Source organism: Dermacentor silvarum, chromosome 2, assembly GCF_013339745.2.
Source record: "Dermacentor silvarum isolate Dsil-2018 chromosome 2, BIME_Dsil_1.4, whole genome shotgun sequence".
Classification (NCBI taxonomy): domain Eukaryota; kingdom Metazoa; phylum Arthropoda; class Arachnida; order Ixodida; family Ixodidae; genus Dermacentor; species Dermacentor silvarum.
The window spans coordinates 150,266,741-150,282,506 of record NC_051155.1 but is presented as its reverse complement, the minus strand read 5'-3'; the positions used below and the strand labels follow the sequence as shown (position 1 = coordinate 150,282,506).

Sequence of the window (15,766 nt, the reverse complement as noted above, 5' to 3'; positions counted from 1 at the left end):
AAGAGGCCGTGTTTTGACCCGACAGCTCACTTTCGTGCATAGCGTTGGCCGCCAGCGTTTCCTGGTAAACATTACGGTTACGTAAGCTGCAGTTGCCTGGCAAAGAGAGAAGCAGTCAGGGTCTTTGAAAGCTATCGCTTTCCACTCTTAAAGACGAAGCTTAAGCGTCCTCCAATTTTTCCTCATGTCCGTTAGATTTGCTTGTTTGATTACGCAGTAAAATGTGATCATGTATACTGTGCATACTGTTAAGTTGCTGTTTGTGATGCATGTGACCAAGCGGATTATGATATGATTTTAATATATTTGAATACGCTGCCGACTGCTGCATATGTAAATGTGGGCGGGCTTGTCAAGATGGTTACGCAGATCTTGTCCCATCCTACCGCAAATAATGGGCAAACTTAAAACTTTTGCAGCGGTAAGCTAGGCCGCCTCTTAAATAGAATTTTTCGCGGGTGGGCCATTCGAAAGCGCATACATTTAATATAGAACTCCCATCTTTGCAGAAAATTTACGTTATTCTTTTCTGCACTTTATATACAGCTGGGGCGCTATAACGTAATGATTCCAAAACTGCTGACGTCAAACTGCTGACGTCACCGACGCAAGCATCGGGCGGTGACCCGCAGCATTGTCTGAACAACCCAATCAAACACTTTGCTCGTTCATAGGAGGCCACCTTTGTTCGCTTTCAAAACCAATAGCATTGTCTACACTCAGCGGTTTTTCTTATCTGATAGAGACGAGGAGCACGCTCTAGTGGAGAGGATTTCCATGGGGCCGAGCCAGCACAGTGAAAATAGATAACCGCATGAAGAGGGTGGTGCCGGTTTCTCCGAATGGTCCCCTTCGCCTTACATAGCTTGTGGTGGCGGGTCGAAAATCGCGGCGGCGTGCAACGGAAGGATAAGAATGCCGCTAAAACGGTTCCTCAGCAAGGAAGAGTTGGCAGAACGCTGTCGTATGGATGCCGACAGGCCTCGATAACGTTTTACTGCCACACAAAAAGGTTTATCATGCGCAAATAAATACGCGCTCACCGGCAGGTGCGAGTAGCGAGGGCCTGACCGATCGGTGGGCAGCCATCTTCTATGCCTTTCGGAACGGGGCAGTCTGTGGCTATTCAGAAAAATTTTCAGTTTTGTTCGGCATATTAATGGCGTATTTTTTCGCGTACAAGTCACTTTGACGTGGTTAGTTATTGCGGTTTTGTGAGGTCTCGTGACAGACAGGTGAAGTGGGCGTAGTCAGAAAACATTGGAACTATAGCACTGGGCTAATGGTGAAAAAGAGTCGAATCAGGAATGACTATTTTTCTTTTGTGTGGTTTAATCATGCATAATCAGTGTGTACACATTATATCAGATGGAGAGCTATCGCGGTTTTCGTGACGTCGGGTGACAGACAGGCGAAGTTGGGAGTGGCCCGAAAATGTTTTGACCAATCATGGAGGCTGATTGCAGAAACTGGAATCAAAACAGTTTGGAATCATTTTACGTTATAGCGCCCCTAGCTTGACGATATTGCTACTTGAAATCTAACTTCATCGCGCCAGTGTACCCGTCGGGGTGGCTCAGTCAGCTAAGGCATTGTGGTGCTGAGCACGAGATCGCGGGATCGAATCCCGGCCACGGCGGCCGCATTTCGATGGAAGCGAAATGCAAAAACGCCCGTGTGCTTGCGTTGTAGTGCACGTTAAAGAACCCCAGGTGGTCAAAATTAATCCGGAGCGCTCCACTACGGCGTGCCTCATAATCAGAACTTGTTTTGGCACGTAAAACCCCAGAAAGAAGAAGAAGAACGCGCCGGCGTTCTAACAGCGAGCGTCCACGGTCTTCGATTGAAAAGTGTTCCTGCTGGTCTGTGCGCACGTGACAGCGTGCTTGCTGATTTAGCTAGTGGGCGAATGTTTATAGCAGTTTATGCACCTTATAAAGCTACTAACCTTACATTATATAACTGTCTAATTTTTCGCTTTGGCAATCAACGGTTTACCTTTCGGGTAGAATATGCGACATTTTTAATGGTTAGGAATATGAAGTCCATCGCAATATTTAATCATTACACTTAACTAACTCTACAATTCAATAAGCACAATTTTAGTACCTCCAATGATTTCGTTGAGGTCGTTGTTTGTTGGCTTCATATGATTGGAATGAAATGGTGTATGCCACTTCTACATGATGCTTGTTAAGCAATGAACACAATGTACCGATTAGCCTAGTTAATTATGGATTCTTACTTTGTCTCATCTTGAAAGGGAAGGCGGCTACAACGCAATTCCTGTAGTTGGTATATATGAAATTCACCGTTTGCTCACCATCGGCACCTGAAAAGAAATGAAAGATAACGTGCAACGAACTGCATATCTGGGCTCGTATTCGCAATCAGGTCTTACACCATCATTTATCGTAAGAACAATTTCCTGCCAATAATGATGCCATAGATATTATTAGCGAAAGAAGAGAACAAGCAAGAAAACTTTGGCAGGGAAAGAAGTTTGGGCGTGTTGGTAGGTCATTGTAATTTTAACGTGGATACATAGCACTAAAGCGACACAAGGACAAGGAAGAACACGGGATCTTCCTTGTTCTTCCTTGTCCCATGTGTCGCTTTAGCGCTATGTATCCCAGTTAAAATTACAAGTAAACTTTGGCAATTCACTCCGTGAAATATATGCGTCACTTCGAGAATTCGGCTGCTTGGTTCGAGGATTCGGAAATCTGTTTAGGACCAGGGTGGAAGTAAAAAAAAGGAAGGACATCTTTGACAAGCGTTGACCTTATCTGACGCTTTTACCACATCGAACAGGCGAGCTGTGCACTTATATACAATATTCCTGGGCATGAACTCAAAAATTTTATTAAAAATTCATTGCTCATCTTAACATATCACAGGCACACGAAGGTAGCACGGACAAAACTTTTTCCAATTGAATGTACACCTCACTGGACAATGCGAGTATAATTTTTGCTCACCAATAATCACGCGTTTTCCTAATGCAGCATATTCAAAACATTTATCAGGTCGGCTTGCAAAGGCGTCCAGCGATGAATGTCGACTTCGCTTTATTTGGTAAACCGGAGTAGGGGCACAATTATACACTATTTTGGTCAATACCTTCCTTTATACATCGAACCTGTTATCGGCTAGGTTCTAGGAGATCGCGTCCGGCAACAAAAGTAGATAGATAGACCGGAAGTAGATCAACAATTTTCGGCTCCATGTGCTTGGCCATCGCGGCGGGCGAAAACAAGACACCGGTGTCTTTGATCTTTGACGAACATGCCGAAGACGCTGAATATAGTCAATAATGATAATATATAAATTCACTATAGCAATATTCACTTTAGCGAACCCACCATAGTCACAGCTTCGCTGGCTTCAATCTTCACGGTAGTAGAAAGGCTCTGATTCTTTTTTATTATTCCAAGTGTCAACTAAACTGAAGCAGCAAGTGTTTTAAGTTACCGCGCAGAAATTTCACTGTTAATTCAACCTTACAATATTTCCTCTTAATTTCTGCATCTGTGTACACCCGTGTCTGCGTGTGAGTTATATCAGTGACGTCCTCCATGGCGATTCAAGCAGGATACATCTCTTTCTGAGGAATAACTAGCGTAAATCTTAAGAACAGTACAAGGTGACCGGCTGCCAGATACATTGTGCCAGTAGTCCCAAAAATATTTTGCGTGAGAGCGTTCTCTCACTGGCCAGCAACTTGCCGCCGTAGCTAAGAGCCTATAGGGCATGGGTTCAATACCTGCCGCGGCGGCCACATTTCGATGGTAGCGGAACGCTAGAGCACATGTGTGCCATGCATTATGTGGGTGCTAAAGAATCTCAGGTGCTCGAAATTAATCTGAAGTCTCCCATTCGTCCGTGCCTCATAATAGTATCGTGATTATGGCATGTAAAACACAAGGTTATAATTCAATAATTTTTTTTTTCTCGGTGGCGAGCATTCGAGAGTGAGGCAGTCATGACAACAATCGCCGCTATAACGAGTCGAGCGCCCGTCTTATGGCTAGTCATAGGCACCACTTCAACGACAGAAGCTCGGTGAATAAGGCGCCCTCCTAAACACCTCGTAATGGTAGTTTTGCACGCATTTTATTTCCATTTGTGCTAGTTTGTTCAACCATTTCTATGCCTTCGCTGATTGTGATGACCGGGATGTCTAGACAGCTGCGCGCGCGTACTTTACGGTCGCCCCTGAATGAACGCTCATTTATCAAAGTGACGTTTCTCCGACTTCGTATTTCCTTTGCGATTTCACGTCCACTGTTACGCGAACATGTAATCAGCGCTTATCCAGTCTGTTCGTTAGTAATATGTAGAAACTCCACGCGAATTTCCGCCGTGGCCGTCGTCCTCACCGTCACCGTGATATTTCGTATAAAGTACAACTGCGAGAAAAGTGCAGCCCAGCGCCATAGCCTGAAAGTGCAAGGGTAAGCTTGTGAAGGTGAGCCGGGAAGGGTGCTGGCTTCATGCGTGGCGTCATGTCGCGCGCGCAAGGCAGGAAGAGGAGGGGGGGGGGGGGCGGCGCGGGGAGGGGGACGTGCATGTGCTTGAGGGTGGATGGAAATGGGCAGCTTAGTGCGGATCTCTTCTTCAACTTCGACTACGGTGGTTGAGTGGTGGTTTGAAGGCTAGCCGATGTGAGAAAGCTGATGGCTTCGTCTGAGCGGTGTTCTCACGCGCATAGCTCGCGTTGAAGCGAGAGGTTGCACGAAGAGGAATTCTCTCTCCGCTCCTACCACTCTTCATCACGCTAGCGTTCTGACAGCGAGCATCCGTAGACACCAACTGAGATGTGTTCATGTTTGCTTCTGCGCACGTAACACCTTGCATGCTTGTTAATGTAGTTAGTAATAGAATGCTTACAGCACTGTATAGAGCTGATAAAACAGCGTTTAGCTGTTTAATAATTTCCTATCACAATCAATGTTTCGGCTTTTTAGGCGAAACTCCAAAATTTTTCGCCAGACGGATGCGTACAAAGAACTTGAGGTCCGCGTATGATGCTTATAGCCTTAAAGAACCTTCGCCGGTGTGTGGTAGTCTGAGGAAAACATAATTTAATTATGGAGTTTTACGTGCAAAAGCCACCATCGGATTTTGAGGCAAGCCGTAGTGGGGACTCCTGAATAATTTGGACTACCTGGGGTTCCTAACTTGCACCTAAATCTAAGTATACGTTTGTTTTATGCATTTCGCTGCCATCGAAATGCAGCCGCCGTGGTCGGGATTCAATCCCGATACCTCGTGCTCAGCACCGAACATCATAACCACTCAGCGACCATGGCGGGTCCGATGAAAACATGCATCAAAGACTGTGAAGTCCTAGAAGTCTGCTCTGGCAATGCCTGAAATCTAGCGAAGACATTGTTAGGACTTCATTAAGTCAAGAGCACTAATTTAGCTACATCTACACGTTCCTTTTATTGCGATAGCAATTATATGGACACGAAAAGAGGATTTCTGCCGCCACTGTCGCCATCGGCGTGAGGTTCCGTATAAAGTCCAAGGGCGATCAAATCGTCGCCGCGCGGTATGCTGTATGTGCGAGGGACGCACATACAACGTGCTGTCTGTCTCAAAACTTTATTTCAAGTACACGGAGGAAGTTTGAGGTAGCCCTGAGTGGGCCACCTCTCACACTCACTAGGTGGGTTCCTCATTACAGGAGCCCATTGGCGACCGCCGCGGCTCGGGCTCGGTCGACCAGGGCTTTCTGGCTCGCCAGGTTCGAGCAGCCGAGCAGGGCTGCCTCCCAGTCCTCCCGGGTGTTTGTTTTGAAGCGAGGTTAGGGGTTGATTCGCATGCCCGCGCTACGGTGGCTAGATGGGTAGGTGTGCCGACCGGCGCCTCTGGAGCGTAGTTCACCGCTTCTCCGCGTCATGACGCAAAATTGGCGCTGCGGTCAGTAGAACGGTTCCGCAGCGCGCGTCGTCTGCTACAGGAGGCTGGCGGACTGGCGGCGAGCAAAAAAAAATAAAGCCCGTATTGGAATAGTTGTATGTCGTCTGTTCGTGTCAGTTTCAAAGGTGAAGAGCTCCGCATCTCTCGTACTGTTTGTAAGTTCCTAAGCGATGTGGAATGTTCCAGGTCGGAAAATTGACCGGCGAGATTAGCGGCGGCGTTGCTCCACCAATCAAGACCACCAAGGAGACCTACTGCTTCGCTCCGAACTGCAAGTCGGGCTCTAAATTTGTGACAAAGACAGCGGAATTGTTCCACTGTCTGACAGCGGAAATGTTCACCCCGAGCTGCTCAGTAGCTTGCTCAGTATCGGTACGGTGGCTAGATTGTATCGGCGACGTTAATGAGCAAGCGGTACACCGAAAAGCGTACGTCCATGAGCTCCTCGACGTTGGAAATTTTCAAGCTGCACATGAGGTGCTCAGTGCCTGCGACATCGAGCACCGCTGCGCTGCTACAGGGAAAAGAAAAATGATTCTGGGCTAGACTAGGAAGTTCCTGCAAAGAACCAAGAGCTCCGATTGCTCAGGGACATTACTAAATTCAACAGAATGAGTAGGTCAGGGCTGTTGCTCCCTTCTGAAGCACTAAAAAAACTGGTAGCATCGCTCGGAGACGCCTTCAAGCTGTGCTTCAGTTTAAATGAGTTACGAAGGAACAGTGTATCGCCGACTTTGCATCCTTTCTGCAGCTGAATCCCCCGAATTTGATCGGCTGTAAGCGGCACAAGAAAGAGCTCACAAGCGATGTTGTGAAGTTATATTCAATTGTACGCGTTTACTTTCTTGTCAAGGGCAATAACATGGCGCGCGAAATCAACAGGGAGAAGAAGAATCACCTGAAGTGGAGGCGTGTGCTGTGAATAATGTTATGATGTGGTGGACCAACGTTGCGGCCTTGCTGGCGCTAGGCTATTTATGTTGGTGCGTTTGCTGACTCAAGTTACGAGAGCGTTTCTTGTATTTTAAATATATTCACGAATTTAGCCCAAGACGTGTTACTCTATTTTATTACAATGAAACAGTGAACCATATGCACTTCCCAACACAATTCTTCTCGCACCAATTTAGATACCGTAACTGACGCAGGAATAAAACAATAGCTGGATTTCTCGAAATTGAAACATTAGAACTCGCTAAATATCATGTAAACACGGTTCCACATACCGTATAAAACCATTGCAGTATTGTTTTATGCATGGAAAAATGCATTTACGTCTTTAATGCAATGGGCTGGAGCGCCGCGTTTATATCAATAAATGTGACCGATTGCCAAGCTAGAAAATTTACTTCAGCATTTCGTTTTTCTGACTAGACGACAACAACAAGTTCCTCATTCTGGCTTGGCCTACACTGCTCAGAACGGTATTATAACGCGCACTTCAAAGATACAATCAGAGGCAAGCGATACTATCAGACACGCAGCTCGTCTACACAGCGCAGCCGCCGTTGCGCGCCGCTGAACCGTTCTACTGTGCGCAGCGCCAATTTTGCGTCATGATGCGGAGAAGTGGTGAACTACGCTCGGTCGGCACACCTACCCATCTAGCCACCGTACCCGCGCTATGTGGAAGATGTCCGAAGAGTTATCCGCACAGTGCGGGCATTTTTTCTGTACAGGCTGGATCAAAGTGTTTTAAAACTGCCGGGCACAGAAGTCTTCTCGTGTAAAGGCGGAGGAGTGTGCGTTACTCTGACTTAGCATGGCCCTTACAGGGCTTAGGATAAACTGCGTGGCCGAATTGGTATAATTGAGTAATTTCTAGAAAAAATGAGGGCTGGATTGGGTTCGGGGTTCATTTCGTAAGGGTGTGAAGGCGTTGTCCGGAGAGTGAGTGCGCGGGCAGCGGCGTCTGCCGTTTCGTTGCCTTCGCGTCCCATATGAGCAGGAGCCCACACGATCGTTCGAGACGCGAGGGCCCCGAGGTAGTCGCTATTTAAAAGAATGTGAGACGCAATGAGAGGAATGTAACCCTGTTCAATATTTCAGCAGGCCCCACTCGAGTCGGTGATGATGACGCGTGAGTCGTGGTCTGCGGCGGCTAGCGCGGGGTTCGACTTCCTCCGCATGTGCTATGTATTGAGCTCTGAATGTTAGGCCCTTCACTGCGTCGTTTTGGTGGACGACTGCGGCCGTGTACCACCCCCCATGGTGAGTGCCGGAGGTATCCACGTAGAAGATTCTGTGTTTCTTCCCATAGTGGCGGGCCAGTGCTTCCAACCGCGCAAGGCGCCTGCCACTGTGGTCGTCACGTGTCATGGTGGTCGGAAGAGGGCGCACGTGCAGCGCGCATCTCCAGACTTCGCGCCCAGACACAAAATGGTCACAGGCCTGCGCGGCACACGCAGTACAGTCACAACGTAAGCTGGTGGAGCGTCTAAAGAGTAGCTCCAATTTCAGTACCACGCACACCAGGGCCTTCGCTAGAAAGTCTCTTCGCCTCGTTTTGACGAGAACGATCTGAACTGTCCGCCCGGCGTCGATGGCGAGCTGCGCACGATGTGTTTGCAGGCACGTTAACTAGAAGGCGCCACCATACTAGCGGAGACTGAAGATCGCGTTTTCTTTGCGCCTCGTTTGAATGGCATCCCCTCGTCGGCGCCTTAACTAGATGGCGCCACCATAGTGGCAGAGGCTCGGATCGTATGGATCTGGGTTTATAGGTTTTTTTCGCTATTACAAGCGCTTGCGTGGCTCAGTGGTAAAGTATCTGACTCCTGAACCAACTGCGCATTTAGCGACCCGGCGCCCGGGTATCGGGCGATTAATCGCGCGCGCTAAAGGAGGAAAGTGGGAAAGCAGCGTGGGAGCGAGGGGGTGCGGCTTCTACTCTGCCTGCAACTGCGTACTTGTACTTTGCGCTGCTGCGAGCGGTCGCGCGCGCCGTATATTGAAAGCGATGTGCCCACAATTCCTACCTTTGTATGCGCTGTGCCTTTCGTCGCCCCGTTTCCGTTGAAGCAAGAGACTGCACGAACCTCCTCACTGCTGCAGCCGCGCTTGCTCACGCCAGCATTTTGACAGCGGTTGTCTGCGGTCATCGAGTGTGATCTTTTCTTCTTTGCGTGTGCACGCTGACACCATGCTTGTTAATTCAGTTATAAGCGAATGGGTCCCAGTTTATACGGCCGATAAAACTACTATCCTTACTGCGTATAGCTCTTTACTTGTTTGCTATCGCAATTGATGCTTTGCCTGTCGGGAGAAGCTACGACTTTTTTAACAGCGGATGCATTCGTAGCCGACCCTTCGCCATGCGTGTTACGCAGATCGCGTGACAGTAGAGGATGAGAGCCACGGTGGAGGGAAAGCAGGTCACATGACCAGGAGAGGAAGAGAGGTGGGCTGGAGAGAGAAGGCGACGATTGAGAGAGGCGCGCTGGAGGGGAGGAGGCGAACAATGAGAGACCGCGCAGCGTGTGAGGAGGAGAGTAATGGGTATAAGGGAAGGTGTTTCATTGCGGTACGTTATTTCGAAAGATGGAATCCGCTCGGCGCGGCCGCGGTAAAGCGCGGCCCCTGCAACTCTCTACCCTCCCTCCGTAGCGTTGTCCGCGACTGGAAGACTAGGCACTTCCTGCCCGCTCCCCGCCCTTGCGTGCGCGAGCCACGATTACCGGCTCCTCGTCGCACGCTTTCACTCGCACATACAGCGTACGGCGACCGAAATGAAGACAACCACAGCTATGCTGTTTCCACAGATTTCACTTCTTGCAAGTGGCTTTAGTTTTTCATATGATTCGCTATATCTAAGCCCTGTACAAAGACATCTATTTTTCGTTAGGGTTATTGTAGAAATGGTACGGCACGAACGTGCCCATTATTGGAGAGACAGAAAATGATCATTTCCTTAATAATAAAGTCAACTAAGCGGACTCACACCACACTGAAGGCATCACTGGTGTATGAGAAATACACTAGAAAGCCTGCTCTGCGCTCATACAACCAAAAAATTATTAAACCACCGATCTCAAAATTAATGTCTACGTCACTGCGATTAGCGTTGAATCAATGAAGCGACATACCATATTGAGACCGCCGAAACGCGAAGGTTATGAGGCGTGTGCTGCAGCCCATCTACTCTCTCATACTTTACTCTGGGCACGCTGCGCCATTAGCGGTATCAGCACGATGTCCGCCCATGGTACCTGTCTGACTGTAAATTCAGGTAAGGTTGTCGGATTATATATAACGCAGGTCCGTTTCCCCACAGCACCGGAGCAATTTTGAAGGCTATTGGATACCTTTGGATACCTCACGCAGTTTCCAGCGTCTGTCTGTCTGCCTGTCAGTCTGTCTTCAGGCGCTTTCCCATAAACTTGGACCACTCCGTATCAGCACGATGTCCGCTTCTTTCTGGGAATTTACGAGCCAAAACCTCTGATTATGAAGCACGCCGTAGTGGAGGGCTCCGGATTAATTTTGACCACCTGGGGTTATTTAACGTGCACTACAACGCAAGCACACGGGCGTTTTTGCATTTCGCTTCCGTCGAAATGCGGCCGGCATTCGATCCAGCGATCTCGGGCTCAGCAGCGCAACGCCTTCGCTGACTGAGCCACCGCGGCGTGTGCACCGCGCGTGGCACCTGTCTGACTATAAATTCAGGCAAGATTGACTGATTATATATAACGCAGCTCCGATCCCACACTGCACTGGATCAATTTAAAAGGATATTATCACGATTAGCATTCTTTGGATTCTTCACACAGTTTCCAGCGTCTGTCTGTCTGTCTTCAGGCGCTTTCCCGTAAACTTGGGCCACTCCGTATTCTTTGATTTAATGGTTGGAGCATCCAGCTGCTGTGTTCAGCGAATTGGTTTCGAAGCCAACCGTCGGGCCAACTTGTGTCACAGGGTATGTGCCACTGAGAATATATCATGTAATATACCCACAAACGCGCCATGCGCATGCCTCGAGCCGGCACCAGTAGATGGCGCGATATCTCCAGTGGCAAGCACCAGGGAGCATCACGGCTGCGTACACGCCTTATGCATGACGAGTTTCGGCGTGGGCAATGCGGTGTTCCCCACGTTGCTTCAATGCTAAACGTATAAAGACGAAGCTTTACCTCGGGCCCAACTCCGATGCCACCTAGTAAAATACATTTAAAACAAAGAAACGCTTTTCTGAGATAGCCACTTCGCCGATTTCAATAAAATTTGTTGCATTTGAGAGAAAAAGTTAGATTGCAGTGGCTGTTGTGGAATTTCCATTTCAGAGCCTAAATTTTCTAAAAGAAATTTTCAAAAATTGGTAAGATTTAAAAAATAGAATCATGAAGTTTACAGATTCGCACCTCTGCACAGATGACAGATATCGCAGGTTTCTAAAGTGCATCCGTTAGAGCATCGAAAGCGGACAAACTGATACGTAAATGTACAAATTATGTGAAGTTGTAACATTGCTTACAAGGGTATTGCAAAGGTTCACTCACATATTAGTGATTTATTTGAAAGCCATGTGTAATATATAAATGTTAACCGCTTGAGATGTACTATTAGGTGTAATTTAAGGAATTGTACTATGATTTTTGTTAGTGAGTTAAAGAGTAGTAAACGTGATAGATTCGTTTTCTGAAAATTTTGATTTTGGCAACTTTTGTTATAATGGACCACCAAAATTAAAATTTGCCGCCATCAGTCCCTAGATTATAACTTTTTCTTTGAAATGCAGCAAACCTCATCAAATTTGGTGCACTGGTTGCAAGTAAAGCGAATTGTCCTTTTGCATATATTTAGATGGGTGTCCCCGAGCTAAAGCATCGTCTTAACGTCAAGATTTATGGAGAGATAGGTTCTGCCGCAATTAGTTTCTTGCACGATGTAAGAAATATACTTAGGTGTTGACACGCCGCCCAACCGCGCGTCAACACCCAAGAGGGTCAGTGAAACACCTGCTGTGGGCACCAGGACACGCGGGGGTTCAAGGCAATGAGATTGCTCATGCCTCCGCCCGAGAAGTTTTACACGGGGACTCCGCCGTTTCATCAACAGCACAACTTCACGCTGACCAGGATGATCCTCAGCCCCTCCTTTCACATTCTGAGATCCTGCAACAGCTCCGGATGAGTAGATGCACGCACTTTACCCCCACCTAAGCCCTAAGTAGATAAGGCAACGGAGGTAGCTTGGAGACGTTTACAAACATTGTCCTTGCCAAATCCTTATGTGTTATCAAAAATAGATCCTACAACGTACAGTCCACAATGTAAATTCTGTCCCCAGATGGCCACGTTATACGACATGATCTGGGCGTGCGAGCAGAATCCGAAAATATCGGCCAATCATAATCCGACGATAGTCGAGTGGGAGGCGACCCTGTCTTGCTCGGACCCAGAATAGCAACAAGCCCTGGTCAACCGAGCCCGGATGGCGGCAAAAGCCAGCGGTCTTCCAGACTAGGAGGTCCAACCGCAAATTGAGTGTTAATGTTTCACCAATAATTGTTTTATTCTCTCGGGCTGTAGCCATGCCCCATTGGCCCCTGAGCCGCAGCTGCATGGGGGGGGGGGGGGGGGCGCTGCGGCTCAGGGGCCGATGGGGCGTGGCTACAGCGAACACGATATGTCCACGCTCTCTGCCGCGGTGGGCGGCAAGCGTCAACACCTGCCGTGTATTTCTTACACCGTGGTTTCTTGTCATTGAAGAATGGCACATATCCAGTGAGCCAAGATGCCGACAAGGAGGTTGTTTCGAAGAGCAGCACATGCATGGTGACATATTTTGGGTCAAAGAAACTCATTGAAATGCGATTTATACTCAGTAGCATGTAGCCATTCACCGACGATGGCCTCAAAGCGGTTCAATGAAGAACGCCACATACCCAGTATACAAACCTTGTGATCCAAATTGGTGCGACGGTAGGTTTCGAAGCCGATTTCCTGAGCACAGCAGCACGACGTTCTACCCATTAGACAACGGACTAACCCGCGACCCAGGCTTTCTGCATTTCCTCAAGAAATTATGTTCGCCCGAGTGACGTGAAAGAGATTAGGCATGGACAAACAGACGAGTTAACGGACATTCAAACCTAAAACGCGGTGAAGTTTCCAAAGAATGCAAATCGAATTTAAAGATAACTCCGCAGACCCCATCTCACAATGACTGCCGACGGCAATGCATAAAGCATAGAATCAGTATAACCACACAACGTACTGCTTCCGTCGAAACGAATTATGTATGAGGGGTGTATTGCAGCGAGACCCTTCTTTCCCGTTTTTATAGGAGCACTGTGCGAAATCTAGGGCTGCTGCCGCGAAGCCTGCGGTGGCATTCGAAATACATGGCCACACGATGCGCCGAAAGCTGAGAAATGCGTCGACGAGGCTCCTCTCCGGCGCTTCTTTCTGGAAACGCTATGCCATCTAGTGGCGCTTCCGAGATGTCCGCACGTGGACTCCGAGACGAGAAGCGTATGCCGGTGCCTGTGAACGTTGAGAACAGCTCCATTCCTTGCCGCGCACTGAGTGGCAAATACTCAGAGACCGAAGTTAACGAGACGTGCATTGAAGAGCGGCACAAAACCAATTCATTCATGGGGCAGCTCGCTAAAACGTGGCGGGAAAGGCGTTGCTTAAAAAATAGCACATAACCAGCGCATTTGGGACGCAGTCTGCAAATGCATCGGGTTGCTGTCCATGAGGAAATTTTATTGCGATAGCAAATATATGGACCATAAAATTGTCGCCGCGCGCCTTATGCGCGAGCGAAAGCGCGCGGGAGACGCGCGCGCTATCACGGGGAGCGAACGCACGGCCGAAAGAAAACGCGACCGTCGCGTGAAAGGCCGTCGGGTTATGGGAGGGAGGGAGGCGGGGCGACGCCGTGCTTCGGCACCAAAGGCATATCTTGCAATCGGGCGTAAGGGAAACCGCCACTCAATCTCCCACGCTAAAGCAAAAAAGAGGGAAGGCAGCGCGGGAAGGAGGGAGGGAGGGGGGGCGCAGCTTTTACTTTGCCAACAACTCCGTTCGTACTTTGCCCGGCTGTGGCCGTCGCCCGCACGGTCTCTTATCTCCACACGACTCTGACCTTCGTATGCGCTGTGCATCCACCACTCAGTTTCCTTTGAAGCGATAGACCGCACGAACCTTGCCCGCTGCGGCGGCTGCGATTGCTGCCAGCGTTTTGGCAGTCGTTGTCTGTGGTCATTCAGTGTGATCTATTCATGTTTGCTTGTGCGCGCTGACACCACGCTTGTTAATTCAGTTAGTAAGCGGATGTGTCCAAGTTTATGCAGCCGATAAAACTACTATCCCTACTCCGAATAGCTCTCTACTAATTTGCTGTCGCAATTGGTGCTTCGCCTTTCGGGCGAAACTGCGACTTTTTTTTTACATGGGCTTGATTACGCTGAGCATTGGAGAAATTTAGGGATCTTGTTCGACATTCTAAGGCGACACATACCAAGCTACCCAAGTTTGCTTCAAATACCTTCATCGAAGAGCGGCACACACCTTGTGGCACATACCCAGAGACCCGAGTTGTCATCAAAGAGGTTCATTTAAAACCAGCACAGACCGAATGGCACATACCCAGTGCTCCAAGTCGTCGACAAAGAGTTTCTTCGAACAGTCGTGCTTTTCAAATCTCGCATCTACAGTGACCCATGTCGGTGTGAAACATCTTCGTTGAAGAGAGGCATGTATGTACACACATTGGAGCATACTCAGTGACACAAGTTGATCCGATGTTTTGCTTCCAACCTTGTTACCTCAACACAGGTGCTCATTGCTCTAACCATTCGGCCACAAACTATCGAGTGACCCAGGTAGGCAGGAACAGGGTTGGAAACAAACATAGATAGATAGATAGATAGATAGATAGATAGATAGATAGATAGATAGATAGATAGATAGATAGATAACTTCAATATCAATGCGACTGTTGTTGAGCTGCTTTGTATAACAGGCAGGCTGAACTCTAGTTGATATTAACGTAAAGCGAAGCGTTCTTGGTGTGATTGGCTCATGAACCATGTGCGTTTGGATATGATGTGTGGGTTTTCAGGTATAAATAATAATTATAAAAAGCAGCATGCTGGTTTATGTGCTTCATCTACTATAATAATCCTGAATTTCAAAGTCACCTATGCTTTTCTAAATACAGAGAGCGCTTACTGGCATGGTGTTGGCAGGAAATCGGACTCGCCGGGTGCGAACACTATTAGCCATGGATGTGCACAAGACGTACGATGAAGTTAGCCACGCTGCTATACTTGACATTATGCTTTGCGTGGGACTACCCAAGCGTGTCTGTAATTATGTAAAGTGCTTCCTCACTCAACGGACGTTTGCCATCCGTGTGGCGGTACACGCAACCGGCAGCTTCAACGCAAAGCGGGGTGTGCCACAGGGGTCTATGCTTGCACCGTTGCTCTTTAACCTGGCAATGTTATCCCTCGAGTGGGCTCTGGCAGCTATCTCAGACATATACTACATTATATACGCCGATGATATTACCGTTTGGAGTGTTCACAACGACCTGCAACAAGAGGCATCCGCCTTGCAGCAAGCACTCAACACAGCCGACGAGTGGTGTCAATCCATAGGACTGACACTTTCAACAGAGAAGACGCTCTACATGTCGGTTGCGAACAGCTGGGGCCGTAGACGGCTTCTGAACACGCCTATCCACCTGCATCTATCTGGATGTGCTCTGACACCAGCTGCCCAGCTACGCATACTAGGCGTCGTCATCACGGCAAATGGCTCAGCAAAAGCTTGGATCCGCGAAATTAGGCAGCAAGCGCACCGGGTGCTTCATCTGATCA

At 48.4% G+C, this 15,766-nt stretch overlaps 1 protein-coding gene across 7 annotated transcripts in view; it reads right to left on the bottom strand.

Moving 5' to 3' along the window:
• Positions 1–15,766, bottom strand: part of LOC119441915 (uncharacterized) — a 130,183-nt gene that overhangs the window by 39,546 nt on the left and 74,871 nt on the right. For 4 of the 7 annotated variants that reach the window (XM_049661724.1, XM_049661722.1, XM_049661721.1 and 1 more), the window contains exon 4: positions 2,246–2,332. The exons of the other annotated variants lie outside the window; for them this stretch is intronic. In XM_049661724.1, coding sequence (XP_049517681.1) covers positions 2,246–2,332 — 87 coding nt within the window. The remainder of the gene's footprint in view (positions 1–2,245; positions 2,333–15,766) is intronic. 7 annotated transcript variants of the gene reach the window in all.